Here is a 15,960-nt window from a genome sequence, read left to right as displayed (position 1 = left end):
ATATCAAACTGGCTTTTAGGAGGGATGTTCCAGTTCCTTCATGTTTCCAGGTGGAAAGAATTTCTGCTAGAAAATTTCTCCTAGCTTCTCTTTTACCCTCCAAGCATTCCTCTCCCAAGGGAGAAGGGTAATTTATTTGACTGATAAGACTGGGAGAAAAACGTGAAGCTCGTCTGGCTCACCCTTGCCCTCCTTCCTTTAGGGAAGAGCCTGTCCCTCAGGAACCGGGCACTGACTGCTCAGTCGTTTGGAGCTGATGTTAGGGAGACTGACTGGTCAAGCTACGTTCTTTGACTCAATCTTATGAGTAACAAAGCCAACATTCTGAGCTCCATCTGAATGATTCCCACATCTGATTCCAAACGTGGGAGTGAAAGAGGAGTGTCATTTATCAGCACCCGCAAGCCCCAACAGTGACATCAAAAGTTCATTACTGGAGAAATGAGGAGGACAATTTTGGATTAGAACTTATTTATTACGGCATCCATTAGTAAAATATTCAAGGGTGTTGGGTCATACTGTGACATGAAAAATATGCCAAGACTGTAAACAGGGTGTTTACAAGCACTGTACCCTGAAAACTGTGAATGTAGAGTTTAGGATTACTAAGTCTAGCAAACATCCGTACCCGACATGTGTGGGGAGGGTAGAGGAAGATGAGTGGGAGCTATAGATGGCCAACAGCAGAATCAAAATCAAGAAAGCTCTGCTGCAATGAAGGAGCAGAAGAACAAGGGGTTTACATTCCAACAAGTGTGGGGGTAAGTCCAGAGCCTCGCTCAGAAAAGCAGCCTGCCTAACCACCTCTAGGTCACTCCAACAGGCACATGGCTTTCAGTGAACTGGGAAAAGCTGACAAGACAATAGGTTGGTCAATCTTCACCCAAAGTGTTGAACTCAAACCCTAGAGCAATTTTTTTTTTCAGTGTAACTGACTCTGTTTTGTAATTAAATTCTATAGGAAAATTGGACTCCCTTTACGGCACTTGCTACATAGTTAGCTTTGCTTGAATGCCCCCTACTAGACAAAGCAAGGGACATCCATATTCATTTAAACAGCTGATTAGCACCCCAGGAATTCTAAATGACAATTAGGTAGTGTTTACTTCCCCTAAAAAGCACCTTTCACATACCTGTACATTAGGAATTGGACATTCTTTCTTGAGTAGTTTAAATGAGAAGTAGGAGACCTGGTAAATATCCGGCCTTTTGTCAGGGTCTGGTTCCAACATATACCCTAAGACAAACATATGTGAACTGATTAATACTATCCTAACAGTTATTACATTAGCTAGGAAGCATAATTTCTCTGTTACCAAAATTTTGTTGTTTTTTAATTTTTATTTCTCATAAAAATCAGACAGTACAATTAGCCCTTTTTTCCCTCTCTCAGAAAGGGAAGCTCTAACTTTCCTAAAATTTTTAATATCCACAAGAAAATAAAGTTTGTGGATTGTAACAAAGATACCTGAAGCTCACATTCTGTGCCTTGTACAACAAGGACTCAAGCTCTCAATATAAAAGTTAATACCTTCATATTCTGGTACCTAGGAAGTTATAAGATCTTGCTTCTGGCCTCCTTAGTGCACAATATCTTGCTAAACAAATGATTATTCTTGATAAATATAATCAAAACTCAAATTTCATTTACTTATTATTCTTTTGTTGGAGATATTAGCTGATTTCCAGTCTAAAAGAAATTACAAAATAATAATTACATCTCTACTTTTACCATGATCTATATATCACTTGTCTGTTTCCAGGTCCTTTAAGCTTCTGCCCTTTCTGAAGCTGGAAAAATCCTCAGGAAAAAAAATCTTTGAGAAGACATACAAACATATACATGTATACATACAAACAACAATGCAAGGCAATTTATTGCTTAAGGAATCAAATGAATGGTTTGGACACTAAGTTCAGAAAAGACTGAGGAGGCTGCAGTCTTACGAAGGCCTTGTAGAAAAGGCAGGACTTGAGCTGGTACTTGAAGGCAGGAAAGATTTTAGTTAGTCAGTTAGGGGAAAGCAGAGAAAAAGACATTGCAGGTGAGAGAAGAGTCTGAGCAAAGACGGACTCGGAGAAAGGCAAGAGAATGCTTGGTTACAAGGAAATAGAGGAGCCAGAAGGACAGGGCAAAGATTTCCTTGTCAGAGAATATAGAGAAATAAGCCTGGGTGGGTGGATTGGAACCAGAATATGAAGGATCTTAAAGGCCATGCCAAGAATCTTGGGCCTTACTGTGGGACCACTGATAAGCCACGAAGTTTACCAACAGGGACATGATAGAGTGGCATTTTAGAAGATTAATCTCGTGGTGAGGGCGTGTTGGATAGAGTGAAGAGAGAGGGGAGATGCTGGTGGCCAATCCACCAGTATAGGCATGAGCTGACAGAGTCTACATGTACTATGGTGACAGTGATTGGAATAGATAGAATGTAATGAAAATAGGAGAAACTCCAAAGAAAGAATTAATGCTGCTTAGGAAATGACTGACTCTTTCCTCTCCCTTGCTAGCCAGATCCAAAGAAAACCTTAAATTTCAGTCATCCAAGTTTGCATGGTGACAGCACTGACAGAAACTGAAAAGAGGAGAGGGGAACCTTGTACTAGGAATAAAAGAAGGTTGTGGGGAGGGCAATGACAACAAATTTAATTTTAGACCTGTGAGTTTAGGGTGACAGTGGAATCTTCAAACAGTTTGTAAACTGAAATAGATCAGAGTTTAGGAAAGATGTCATGTTACAGACATTCATAAAGAGTTTTCCTAATATGAATTTGCTGTACAAATGTTAAGAAGAAAAAAATTTATTACCAAAAACTCTATCATTCTGGTATCTAATTTGGCCATTTTCCCATATTTCCTTTGAATCTCATTTACATAGAATTCTAGAATAGACATAATGCTTTATCTCTGAAAACAATCCAACAATCATTAAATGCCATAATCCATTCCTTTAAATACACTTCCCCCTTTTTTGTTAATAAACAGAAGAGGTTGATTGATAAATGGGACAATGGAATGGATAGTCACTTAAAAGCTATAACTGTTAACTCGGGTAAGTTATCTTTACTTTCTCAGCCTCAGTTTCCTCATTCGTATAATGGGGACAATTATATTTACTATATAAGGTCTTAAGAATTAAATAAAGTACAATTAAGCCCTCAACAAATGCCAGATGCTCCGCCCCACATTTGCTTCTATTTTCTCCGGTACATCCCCACTCAGGACCCAAATTGGGTTGTTCAGGATTTATAATCAATCCATAATAAAATTTAGATGCTAAATGTCTGGACCAATGTAAAGAGATGATAAAAATCTCTGTTTCTTTAGCATTTTAGTACAGTGGTTTGTGCAAAGATGACTTATTCTACCATCTGGCTAATGAACACTGGTACATATGCTTGCTCTGACAATGCAAAAGAGTGGGGAATCTTAAAAAAACATCTTAAACAAAGCACTGAGTTTCAATGCTTATTATCAGAATCCAGTGATTAACCTAAATGAAAGGAAAAACCTAGTTCCATCGAGTTATACAGTCTTAATTATGTATTCAATCCAGCCAACGCATTGCAATCATTTTAATTTGAGTTGCTTCCAGTTTTGCAAAGATGAATTTCTTATCACTTGATATGAGTCAGCTGGACTCCTTTGGCACCAGAGCTTTCATACAGACTGTAAGAGACAACAGCAGTACTCTACTGATGAAAGCACAATCAGGATTTCTGCTCAGGTGGCTGGCTCAGGTGTGAAACAGAGTTTAGACTTCTAGCAAAAAGACCTACCACTCTAACTAGACATTGTTATATTATATTTGAGTGACCAAGCATTAGCAACTGATTTATTTTTCTTTGCATCCAACCCACCGCTCCTGGGATCTAATCCCTTTATCTTCCAATTCATTCCTAGACATTTGAAATAAAAACATGAAACTTGAAATACTTACTAATTAGGCAGTGCATGTCTTGGGAATATCGAGAGTTATCAGGAATTGTGAAGTTTCCATCACAAATTGCCACCTGACTCTCCCCAAATGGTAAAGTGAAGTAGCATAATTTATACAACAAACATCCAAGAGCCTAAAAAGATAAAGAAAGCAGATTGCTACTAGTGGTTTATTTACCATAACTGCAATGGGTCTACTGAGAGATACTGGCACCATCCACATTTACTAGCGGATATAAAAACTTTGTACTAGTAACCTATTAGGAACTTGAATTTAGAACCCAACACCACTATTTAGCTGCTGAGTTACATTATTTCTAACAGTATTACCAAATTGTGCTCCAAGAAAGAACAAGTATTTCAGCTGTTTTGCTCTTAAGAACTAGTAACACATATGTGAAAACCACCTAAATAATGGGCAGGTCACCTGAATAATTTTCACAGAGCTCTGAAGTAATTTTCTTGGACATGCTTCAACAAGCAGTGGCTAGTCACCTCGAGGCAAGAATAACCCCGAGGGATAAGTGGACAATGGTATGGTACAGTGGCCACTTGTGCTATGGCACTGTCTGGATTAAAGCTGAGAGTTTACAGTCAAGACTGCTGATATCTGAGATGTGGATAGGTTAGTTGACACCTACCCAAATGTCTGCCTTCGTAGTGATGATTTTGCCACTGTACAGGTTGACCATTTCTGGTGCTCGATAGGACAGCGTTGTGTATCTACAATCAAGAGATTCATTTTTTGTTAAATATATGTCAATGCTATAATTAAAAACCAGGAGCAGCAGAAATACTTTTAAAATATATATATATTAATAGAGTCTAGTTCCCTGGGAGCAATCTGCAGAAGAGAGTATGAAATATTAGTGCAGATAAAATGAAAAGCTGTCCTTGGCACACACCCATGGCCCTCTACAGCAGTCCTTCTAATCTAGGAGCATGTGGGAACCCAGATACTAAGGCACTAAATAAACTCCAAAAGCAACTTTTCTTGGTTCCTCAAATAACAAAATCCTCTCCTGTAAAGCCTTGCTGTCTGATACTATATTTTGCTAATTTTTTTAAATAATAGTAATCCCTTTAAATGAGGCTTGACACAGAGATGTAATACTGGCTGGGACTCTGTAAAACAGCAGAAAGTGGATCCTGGCTGGGGGGCGTGGGCAGGGTGTGGATGAGATCTTCATTCCTGGAAAAGGGCTGAAATATTAGTTTTCCTCTTATCTCTGCGTCAAGAAAAGAGTGCTATATGCTCATCTTCAAAGTGAGTATCTTGGTGTTACCACGCATATGACTTATGCTGCTTGAGTCTCTAGAGCCCAGAGGGCACCGTGGTTTAGTTGTCCATCAGGGCCTTGGACCAGAAGTCTTCCTCCCCCAGGCTTGGTTGCCATGGGTGATGCAGGAAAGGAGAGTAAAGATCAGGATATAAGTGTGCACGCTAGACTGCTGATTTATCAATAGAAACAGTGTGTGGTGTTGCCTGTGAAAAATCCAACACTCTGGACAACAGGGGAAAACCGGTCAGGTTCTTATTGGAGTCACAAATCTACAGAAGCTTCTTCTGGTGGAAGTCAGTGATTCAATATCTGTAGAAACTTCAATAGCCCTACTCACCATTAATTCCACTAGATTGCAGGTGAGCTCCTTATGAGCAGGAAGGAATACAGAACAATTCATGGTTCAGCAAAAAGTACATACAACTGACTGATAATGTCATGGTTGTTGTGATTCCACTTACAAACATCACAGTACTTCTACAGTGTGTGCACCACACAGCTTTTTAAAGGCTATGTGACGTAAATCAAAATATCTATACACAATGACCATAGGACCATTGATAAAATGCTATAAGATTCCTTCATTTTACTCTGCTAATCAATGATTGTGAACCCTCTCCACATCCTCCACTTAAAATCAAACAATCTTAATGCCAACATGATGCTCTGAGACAGGGGCAACTGACTAGCACCACGTCTTCCCACTCTGACCTTCTCAACCATAAGCTGAAAGTAAAGTTGCCGATATGATAATAGACAAAACTCCAAGAAAGGAGGAAAAGCTTACTTCTTAATCTCATCTTCGACTGCATTGACTCCCTCAGTTTGCGGGTTCTGGAATTTGTTCGTAGCACTTCCAAAGTCACACAGGACGTAGTGGCCTCGATCATGCAAGAGGATATTTTCAACCTGAAAAACATTCCCCAACCACTCATTCCAAAATATCATTTAGTAATGCATGTGAAAATTTGGTTCACAGTCATATAAATACAATATTTTACTTCTGGTAATCCCATTAATGTGCACAGGAAAGTTATTCCCCTCCAAGTATCTGAACAAAAAGAGGTGAACAGTAACAGGGTAAAATGAGAGTGGAGGGGGCAAAAAGAGGAAATTCCACAATGGGGAAGCAAGAGCCCCATTTTTCTAGATTTCCAGCCACATTTCTGACCTCTGCAGAAACTTTATACTTTCAAGCCTCATCTTTTCTCTTGCTTTTCTTTCAGTCTAGAATGCTCTCTGTGATCCCCACCTCCTTACCCAACTATCAAAATCCCATTCATCTTTCAAACTCCTGAAAATGCCATCTCTTTGAAGTTTTCCTCAGGCCTCCACTCAGACAAATGTGTTCCTTTAGTACTTTCTTCTTCCTGATGTCAATTATTTCACCTAGGCCTTATAAACACATATATCAATTTCTTTACTATAATAGGTTAGGATTTTCAGAATTAATAAATATTTGCCTATATTTTAGTTACTTCTCAAAGTGATTAAAGGCCTGTGGGCAAATGGGCAGTTACCCTAACTTTTTTATAGATGAATTCTTTGGGCAGTGAGTCAGGAGTTCTGGGTAGAAGAAAACTTACAAAGACCAGAAACTAGAGAAATCCCTGCTATCAAAGGACTCTGCCAATGAAATAACCCGAAAATAGCAGGCACTACTGTACTCAAAATGTGTTGATTAATTTCTGGTATAGGTGAATTGAGCTGACTGGTATGCTGGAGGACAGACCTGGCTATGCGTGGGCAGTAAAATGGCAGCCAAAAAATCTTGTTAGGCCAGTAAGTCTGTAGTCTCCATTGTCTTTTGTCTCCAGTCTTCCAAAGACTGACCACCTTTGGAAAACAAAGGCAAGAGTAGACTATAAGCTCCTTAAGGACAAGCACAGATATCAGTAGTCTTCTCTGCCAGTGCCTAACATAGTGCTTGGTACAGAAAATGTTGGTTGAATGGAATAAACTAAAAACCAGAAATGCATATAACACTGTGTGTGTCTGTGCGTGCATGCACGTACACCAGTCTGTCAGAAGCATGATAGGAGCTACCAAATACCTAGGCCCTACTACTACTACTGGTTCTTTTAAAAATATCTGGTCAATTATGATAGTTCCTTGTTTCTATACTTCTTTCTACACTTTCTTTTAATTCCTCTAAAATTATATTACATATTATAAAGATTTATTTTATAGTCTGTATCTGCTAAATCCAATACCTAAAGTCTTCGCTGCAAACTGATTCTGTAGTTTATTGTTTTTTTACTCCTACTGAGTTTCACTTATGGTGTTGTGAGGGGTTTTGTCATTGTTGATGTTATGTACACAAAGTGAAACAGTCAAGCTATCCTAAACATATACCCACTTTAGGAACCTAAAATAATCCCAACAAAGAAACACTAATGTTTTCAATCTAATTTAGAGGTTATTAAAAAAACAGCCACAATTTACTGAGCTTTCACTATCATGAGTACTACTGTACTCAGCACTTTACATGGATCATCTCCCTAAATCCTCAAAATAACAATATAATAATATCTCCAATTTAAGGATGGGGAAAGTGAGACTCACAGTGTTTAACCCAGGAAGTGAGCCTAGGCAATCTAATTCTAGAGAACGACAGGCAACTACCTTTCTGCTAAGGCAGGAAGCAGATTACAAACAGAGCAATTACTCAAGGATCACACCCCCACCCTCCAACCCTGGTAGGGTTGATGACTATACTTGCCCAATGTACCAGGTACAAGCTTAAGGACAGGGCTACCTTAGTTCTTTTATGTTCAGAAATGCCCCTATAACAGGAACCTAGTCAATGAGGAACCAAGTGTCTAAATACTAGCCAGGCTGATTTGCTCAATGTCTCCTAAGCATTCCCCATATTACCTAGTTTGTTCTTTTAACCAATTGTTCACTCTCCAGTAGTCAATTTCCAGCCATTCTTCAAGGCTTTGCTCAAGTTGTAACTCCTAAGTAAAATCTTCCACGGCCACCCTACAAAATCTATAGAATTTACCTTTGGTAGGAGGGGTTGGCAAAGTAAGACCTTCAAGCCAAACTAAGCCTTGCTCAGTGGTTACTTATCCTCTAGTCTACGGCTGCTTTTGAGCTCCAGTGACAGAGTTTAGCAGTTGAGACAGAGACTGTATGGTCAACACACCTAAAATATTCACTATCTGGCCCTTTGCAGAAGTTTGCCAATCTCTGACTACAATTATGTTATGCCTATGTGTCCCCTACAATACCCAATCTAGTATTTTACACACACCAGGGATCCCTAAGTCCCTTATTCAACATCATTCAGCAACAATATTCCTTTCTGGCCTCATGCATCTCACTCACGTAAAGGCTCATGTGAAACCATGCTTCTCCTATTGTATGAGTGCAGTCCCTTCCCAAACTGGTTTCTATCCTTCTAATGCTGGAATGTACAATCTATAAAACTGAAAAGTTAATTCACATCAAAACACAAACAAGGTAGTTCTAGGGGTCAAAATCACTGTTAGGGGAGGGAGGAGAACTTGGTAGACAGAGGACAGAATAAAGATAAGGCACCTTGGGTTCCCCCCACCACCCAATCTTAAAAGCTGTATTTCTGGTTAGGTTCCACAGTGGCAGAACTCAGGAGCTATACTATATCCAACCTGGTCTCCAGTGCAGCTTGCCTCCCTCTCTCCCACAAGATAACAATGTACAAAACTATATTTACCGGAAAACCAGTTAAAAATTAAGGGTGTGTACAAAGGTAGACAAGAGAACCAGAAATATCAATGCAGGGAAAGCTTTATCAATATCAAAGAAACATCTATGCAGAGAAGAACAGCAATCCCTGCTTGGCTACTTTGTAAATCTGTTGGGAGGATTAAATGAGATTACGAAGGTGAAATCACTCAGCAGCAGTTGCTAATGCCGGTCTCTGCCCCCTCTCAGTCTGTCCCTGTGACTTATAACACCTGTGAAAACCTCCAAGACCAAGTTGGCCACTGCTGCTGCCCTTGGTCATCACCACCACCATCACCAACTAAACACTGAAGACAGAGCCTGGTGTGTGGCAACCACAATGGACTTGGAGGTCAGAAGACCTCAGTGACTATTTCAGACATGTGACCTTAGACAAATCTTTAAATCTCTTTGGCCTTGTTTCTCATCTGCAAAGTAAGGCTGATATTTCTATCACTGTTATGAAGCAGGTAAGAGGATGTATGTGAAAACAAACTGTAAATCTCCCCACACAAATGCAAGATGTTATTACCATTCATTTATTAAAGAAAGGTATTTGAACTCCTACTACACACCAAGTACTTTTCTGGTTATGGCGATAAGGTTGTGAACAAATCAAAATCCATTCTCTCATGGAGCTTAGAGTCCAGTTGAGGATAATAAGAAAATAAGTATAATTGCCTGATAGTGATAAACATTATGAAAAAAAATCCAGCAGGTTAAACATATGTAAGGTGAAGAGGGATGCAAGTGTAAACAGCACAGTCAGAGAAGGTCTCTCTGATGAGGGGAGCAGAGACCTGAATGAAGAAGAGAGCAGTCATGAACCACCTAGGGGAGAAGCACAGAGCCAGGCCATTATGGCAGGCACAGCACTGTGCTGGGCACTGGTACTGCTAAGAAAACTGAAAACATAGGACCGGACATATTCTGTCCTAGCGCTCTTATGAATGGGGAGACGAGATAATGCTGGGCTTGGAGGAAGTGAAGGACTTAGATAAGTAAAACTAATAACAGGAACAAGAGGCAGGAGTGATAATAATAACAATAGTATCACCAACTAACAGCACTTACTATGTGCCAGACACTGCCCCAAGCACTTTTACCTAAAGTATTTCATGTAATTCTTACAAAAGCCTTATTGACCTTACTTAACAGATGGAAAGACAGAGGCCAGTTACCTAACATGCTTGAGGTCACAGGGTGGTAGGGGAGGATTTGGGCTCAGGCTGCCTGACTGCTAGGACTACACCCTCACCCACTGCACTGATGTGCATTATGTAATTAAGGAACATGGACAGTTCAGACTGGTGAAAGAGAAAAGAGCAGGAGGAGAGAGGACCAGAGAAGCAGACAGAGGGCAGGGTGAGGAAGGCCACTAGGAGGCATTCAGCCTTTTTAACAGGTTAGCAGCAGATGAAAAGAGGTGTTTTGGGAAGGTTAGCATGGTAACAGAGGAGGGAGAACAAGAGAAAGGAGAAAATGAGGGCAGGTACAATCGTCCAGGTGTGAGGAGACTAGGGCCAGGTCTAGAGCAGGGTCAAGAGGGGTTAAATGAGATTAGGAAGGTAGAGAACCAACTGGGTATTCATACACCATCTTCTGAAAGCTTCAGAGAATTTGCATAGTGATTCTGTTTTTGGCAAAGTCCCTTAGGACGTAAGCCTAACACTGGTCACCACTTACAATCCTCAAATCTTTCAGCTCTTGGAAAGTTGAACGCTGCTGACCTTATTTCCCAACCTATCGGCTTAAGAGGGTTATTAAAGTTGTCACTCCCAAGCTCTGCTGCTTTAGCTAAAAGGTCTGGAAAGCCATCTCCTACTGACCCCTTCATCTTGACATTATTCCAAACAGATATGGCATTCGGGCATTTCAATCACAGAATTTATCACCACTGGAAATTTTGAAGGATTAGATGAATGTGGGTTTTCAAACCTGTGATTCTAAAAATAGGTCAAGAACCTTCACCCTAGTGTACTTCATGAGATCAAAATCTCTTTTCTGACAACAGAGGAGACATTCATGACTTTTTCAACCTGAACGCGCATATTAAGTCTTAACCCTTTCTTCCTCTTTCTTAAGTGCCTGGACAAAGAGCACGGTATAATACAGCAAAATCAAACAGACAAAAACCAAAACGGGAGTGAAAAACCTTGGCCTTTGCTCTGGTTTGATCACTGAATTAGCCGTGCAGGCCACAGCCTTTCTGGGCAGAGGTCTCCTCACTGGTGAAAAGAGAGGCCTGGCGTAGCTGACCTTCCCAGGTCTATGACCCGGTCATCTACAACAATGATCTCTATCTTTCCTCAGAGAGATGAAAATTTAAAAACGGGGTAAATAATTAAAATGATAAAATAATGTATTTGAGGACAGACCTTCAATAAAGAACAGAACTTCTGTTCTGGTTACTTTTAGAGCATAAACTGCTTAAGCACAGGGACTGCTTTCACTTCTTTCCCATATGTGATTTGAAAGAAAGACCACACACGTGGCAGGCAGGGCAAGAGGGCATTTCTCAGGTCTGCATGTGAACAAGCAGACCCCCACACAGGGCGGTCTGGCTCAACTAGGGGGTCCACAGCTGGCCTGGCCTGTGTTCTTTCCCTTGTCCCACTAACTTTTATTCAGAGTGGTGCCTCCTTACACATGGAAATCCTGCTCACAGAGAAGCAACTGAGAGACCAGCAACCAGCACTTTCTCTGGTCAACAGGAGGATAAAGAACTTCTTGGCTCTGGCTATTGCTTAAGACTGTGGTGGCTGCTTCCAGCAGTGACAAGGAGCTCGGAGTGGCCGAGGCTACGTGATGCAATGACACAGCCAGGGCAAACAGGAGGTACATGGGGAATTTTCACTCGGCCTTAGGAAGCTGGCAGTGCAGCAGGCGAATGTGACTGCCCACCAAACACATACTAGTAGAAATCAACAAAATCTAAGATGCTAACGAAAGCATCTGGATGGCACCGAGTATAATATCTGGGGAGTTTAGGAGAGCTTCAATCTAAACAACCAGGAGTCAATGACTAAAATCAACAGCAACAGGACTCCTCTACCACAATCCCAATCGAAACCTCCTCCCAGGGGCCCCTATTTATGTTCCCTATGTCCAAGGTAGAGGAGAAAGGGAAACAAAGTCTCTTGACCCACCACTGGCAACCCAGGAGCACGCCTGATGGTCTTCAATATGGACTGAAACACAATTACAGAGCCCAACACTGTGCTTCCAGCACTGCACTGCCTCTTAGGAGCAATGATGAGAGGCAAGTGGTACCGAGCTGAGGGCGGGCTGGGGAACGGAGCATGGCAGCCTCTCTTCACTCATACTGCAGCCTCACCCTCCCATTCCAGTTTGCTCCACTTTCTTCTGTTGAAACATCTCACAGGCTGTTCAGTGCAGTGAAGGAAGAGTCTGGGGCTCCTGGTGCCTAAACACAAGCACTGACCTACTCCATGTCCCCAGGTTAGACTCTGTACCTCGGGCGCCTGTCAATAGGCCATGCTTACCAATCACCTTACAGCAGCACTGTGAACACAACAGGGCATTAATATGCTGGGAATACGTAAACTGGGTAGGTATTATTTACGGGTCTGAAATGATTATCACTTAGGCCTCATTTAATCCAATAAATGTTTAAAAAGTTAAAATAAAGAAAGATTTTGTTTAAGAACATGGGACTAGCATCTCTAAAAGGATGCTCAAGGGCCCTCTCTGCCTCCTCCCCTGGCTCTCACCTCCGTGTCCTCTCAGGACTCATTGTGCCAGGGATGTGCCTGGATGTTGACATATACGCTTTCATTTACCCTTACCACGACCCTAACAAAGCTAGGCTGCTGTTGCCACTTCACAGATGAGGAAACCAACGCTCAGAGAGGCTAAGTGACTACAGGAGCAACCAAGGAACCGGAGGAGGAGCCAGGGAGAACACACTGTCACAGAGGTCAAGGGAGGAGACAGACACGAAGGAGTCAAAGGCCAAAGGGAAGAGAATAAGACAGGGACTGAAAGTGTCCTTTGCATCTGGCAATATGTAGGATGCTGCTGTGCTCATCTCCCATAGTGCTTACAGTTCTGTGGGTACAAGTCACACGGTGAGGGCTACAGAATCAGAGTTGCAACATGAAATTGAACCCCATCTGACGTGGGGGGAGAATGGGGCTCCAGAGAAGCCCGAGCTCATGCGGGTCACAGAAGCAGTGCCCACATTCACAGACCAGGGTTGGTGCTGCCCGGCCACACTTCCTTCCTATTTCTTTGCCCATCATAAACTTTCCTCCAAGGCAGGCAGCAGGGAGACAGGTCAGGTCCTAAAACGTCAGTAAAAACTGCTGATTTCTAAATATATGCTAAAAGGCCCAAGAATTTTACTCATCGTTAAGGGCGACTAGGAATAAAGAGTCAATACATACTCAGAGCAGTGGCCTGCAGTCACTCTAGCCTGGTCTGCAACTAGCCATGCACTGGGTCCTTATCTCCCCCCTCCTCATCCTCAAACACCCTGCTGTTCCCTTCTCTAGGCAGCCCTCAGGCTCTTCTCTCTGCCTGAAATATCCTTTTCTCTCTGTGACCACCCATATCCCACCAGTCCTTTGAAATCCCACCTTTCCAGAAGATTCCAACACCATTGCCTGATCTCAATATCTGATCATGCATTAAGCCACTTGATTCTCTTCTATTCATCACTGCTCTATAAAGTTTTGCATTTCACCTATTTCTGTTTCAAGTGTAAACATTTCATTTATATCCTCTCACCAATACTTTAAACATCTTGAGAGTAGGACCACATTATATCTGTACCACCTCCACAGAATTATGTACTTGTACTATGTACTGTACTATGCTAGGCTCAGAATATTTACTGAGATGTATTCTCCTTTTTCCATTCAGAAAAAGGGCAGACTGTGGGCAGAGAAACTCTGGAGAAGGCTGTCTAAGGCTTTTGAAGGTATGCACCTGTCTTCCTCTAAGCTAACTGCTTCAGTATAGAAACTCCAGTATGTATGTACCACTTCACACCCACTAGGATGGCTAAAATAAAAAAGGACAATAATAAGTGCTTGTGAGGATATGGAGAAATTAGAACACTGATTTATTGCTGGTGGGATGTAAAACAGTGCAGCTGCTTTGGAAAACAGTTTGGCAGTGCCTCAAAAAGTCAGAGTTACCACATGACCCAGCAATTCCATGCCTAGGTATATACCCAGGAGAACTGAAAACATATGTCCACAAAAAAACTAGTAGATGAATGTTCATAATAGCCTTATTCATAATAGCCAAAGTAGAAACAACTCAAATGTCCATCAACTGATGAATGGATAAACAAAATATGGTATATCCATACAATAGAATATTACACCATGAAAAGGAATGAAGTACTGATACACGCTACAATACAGATGAAACTTGAAAATATTATGCTAGGGGAAAGAAGTCAGATACAAGAGGTCACAAGTTGTATGAGCCCATACACATGAAATGTCCAGAATAGGCAATAGAAAGTAGATTAGTGGTTACCCAGGGCTGGGGTGGGGGAGGGGAATGAAGAGTGATTGCTAATGGATACAGAGTTTCTTTTGTGGGATGATAAAATCTTATGGAATTAGATAGTGGTGATGGTTGCAAGGCCCTGTAAATATACTAAAAGCTACCAAATTATATGCTTTAATTTTATTTATTTATTTATTTTTTCACCCAAAGCCCCAGTAGATAGTTGTATGTCATAGCTGCACATCCTTCTAGTTGCTGTATGTGGGACGCGGCCTCAGCATGGCCGGAGAAGCAGTGCATCGGTGCGCGCCCGGGGTTCCAAACCCGGGCCGCCAGCAGCGAGCACACGCACTTAACCGCTAAGCCACGGGGCCGGCCCCCCAAATTATATACTTTAAAATGGTGAATTTTATGGTATGTGAATTATACCTCAATTTTTTTAAAAATCCAAAAAAAAAAAAAAACCCAAAAGAGAAATGCCAGTATGCTGTGATCCTCAAACTTTAGAATATACAAAAACCACTTGGGGTGCTTAACCCTGGGCCTCCCTGATACCACCACCAAAATTACAGCACAATAGATTCAGTGTGGTCCCCAGCAGCCTGCATTTAACAAGTATACTAGGGGGATGCTGATGCAAGTTATTAGCCATGAAGCATGTTTCTTGAAACACAGGTATAATGAAAAGAAATTGTAATTTAGAATCAGAAGAGCTGGATTCAAATTCCAGTACTGCCCCTTCCTAGTTATATGACCTTAGGCAAGTCACGTAACCTCTCTGCTCCTGAGTTTCCAAATATAAAGAAAAAAGTCTCCCTCCAAAGAGAAAGTGTACATAAAGTGTCTAGTAGAGTACATGGCACACAGTCGGTGTTCCATAAACCCTAGCGAATCCTAATTGAGTGCCAATTCCATTCAACAAACATTGCCAAGTGACTACAATATGAAAGCCTTGGTCCAAGGGATGGTAATTAGTAGGACAAGGTTTTAAAATAATCAATTAATGGATTTTTCAAAATATGAAATAGACTTTAAAGACCAAGCATCATTGTTTACAAACTATTTAAATCAGCATATTACTTTTCATGAGCCTAGAAAAGTGAATTTGGGAGTTTACCAGGAAAAACAAAAAAAACATGTGTTCAGGCATTTGATGATTATAAAGAATTTCTGAAGACTACAAGTAATAAAATTGATACCTGCACTATACTGCTACTTCTTTTTTTCCTTTGTATTTTCTCTCCCCAAGCAGAATGCAAGGTTAGAATTTGGGACCACGTCTTAAACTTTGCTCACATCCCCACAGTATCTACACCATCCCTGGGGCAGATAGAAAACACTCCGTGAAGACCACACTTAATGAAACAGTGTGGTCTGTTACCTTCAGGTCACGGTGGATAATAGGAGTTTTGCACTGATGCAGGCGGGCAACGGCTTCACAGGTGTCACAAAATATCTGGAGTACTTCGTTCTCTGTAAAACCTGTTTGCAGGCGTTGGTTCATCAGGTTGACCACCTGGCCTCCTGAGAGGGGTG

General features: G+C 41.3%; 1 protein-coding gene across 9 annotated transcripts in view; it reads right to left on the bottom strand.

Moving 5' to 3' along the window:
- The window catches only part of AAK1 (AP2 associated kinase 1), a 165,705-nt gene that overhangs the window by 55,227 nt on the left and 94,518 nt on the right, over nt 1-15,960 (bottom strand). For all 9 annotated transcript variants that reach the window (XM_058551033.1, XM_058551035.1, XM_058551037.1 and 6 more), the window contains exons 5-9: nt 15,806-15,948; nt 6,014-6,135; nt 4,585-4,666; nt 3,945-4,077; nt 1,134-1,237 (exon numbers count right to left, since the gene is read on the bottom strand). In XM_058551033.1, the coding sequence (XP_058407016.1) occupies nt 1,134-1,237; nt 3,945-4,077; nt 4,585-4,666; nt 6,014-6,135; nt 15,806-15,948 (584 nt within the window). The remainder of the gene's footprint in view (nt 1-1,133; nt 1,238-3,944; nt 4,078-4,584; nt 4,667-6,013; nt 6,136-15,805; nt 15,949-15,960) is intronic.

Source organism: Diceros bicornis, chromosome 12 (assembly GCF_020826845.1).
Source record: "Diceros bicornis minor isolate mBicDic1 chromosome 12, mDicBic1.mat.cur, whole genome shotgun sequence".
Classification (NCBI taxonomy): domain Eukaryota; kingdom Metazoa; phylum Chordata; class Mammalia; order Perissodactyla; family Rhinocerotidae; genus Diceros; species Diceros bicornis.
This window is presented reverse-complemented; position numbering and strand designations above follow the sequence as displayed.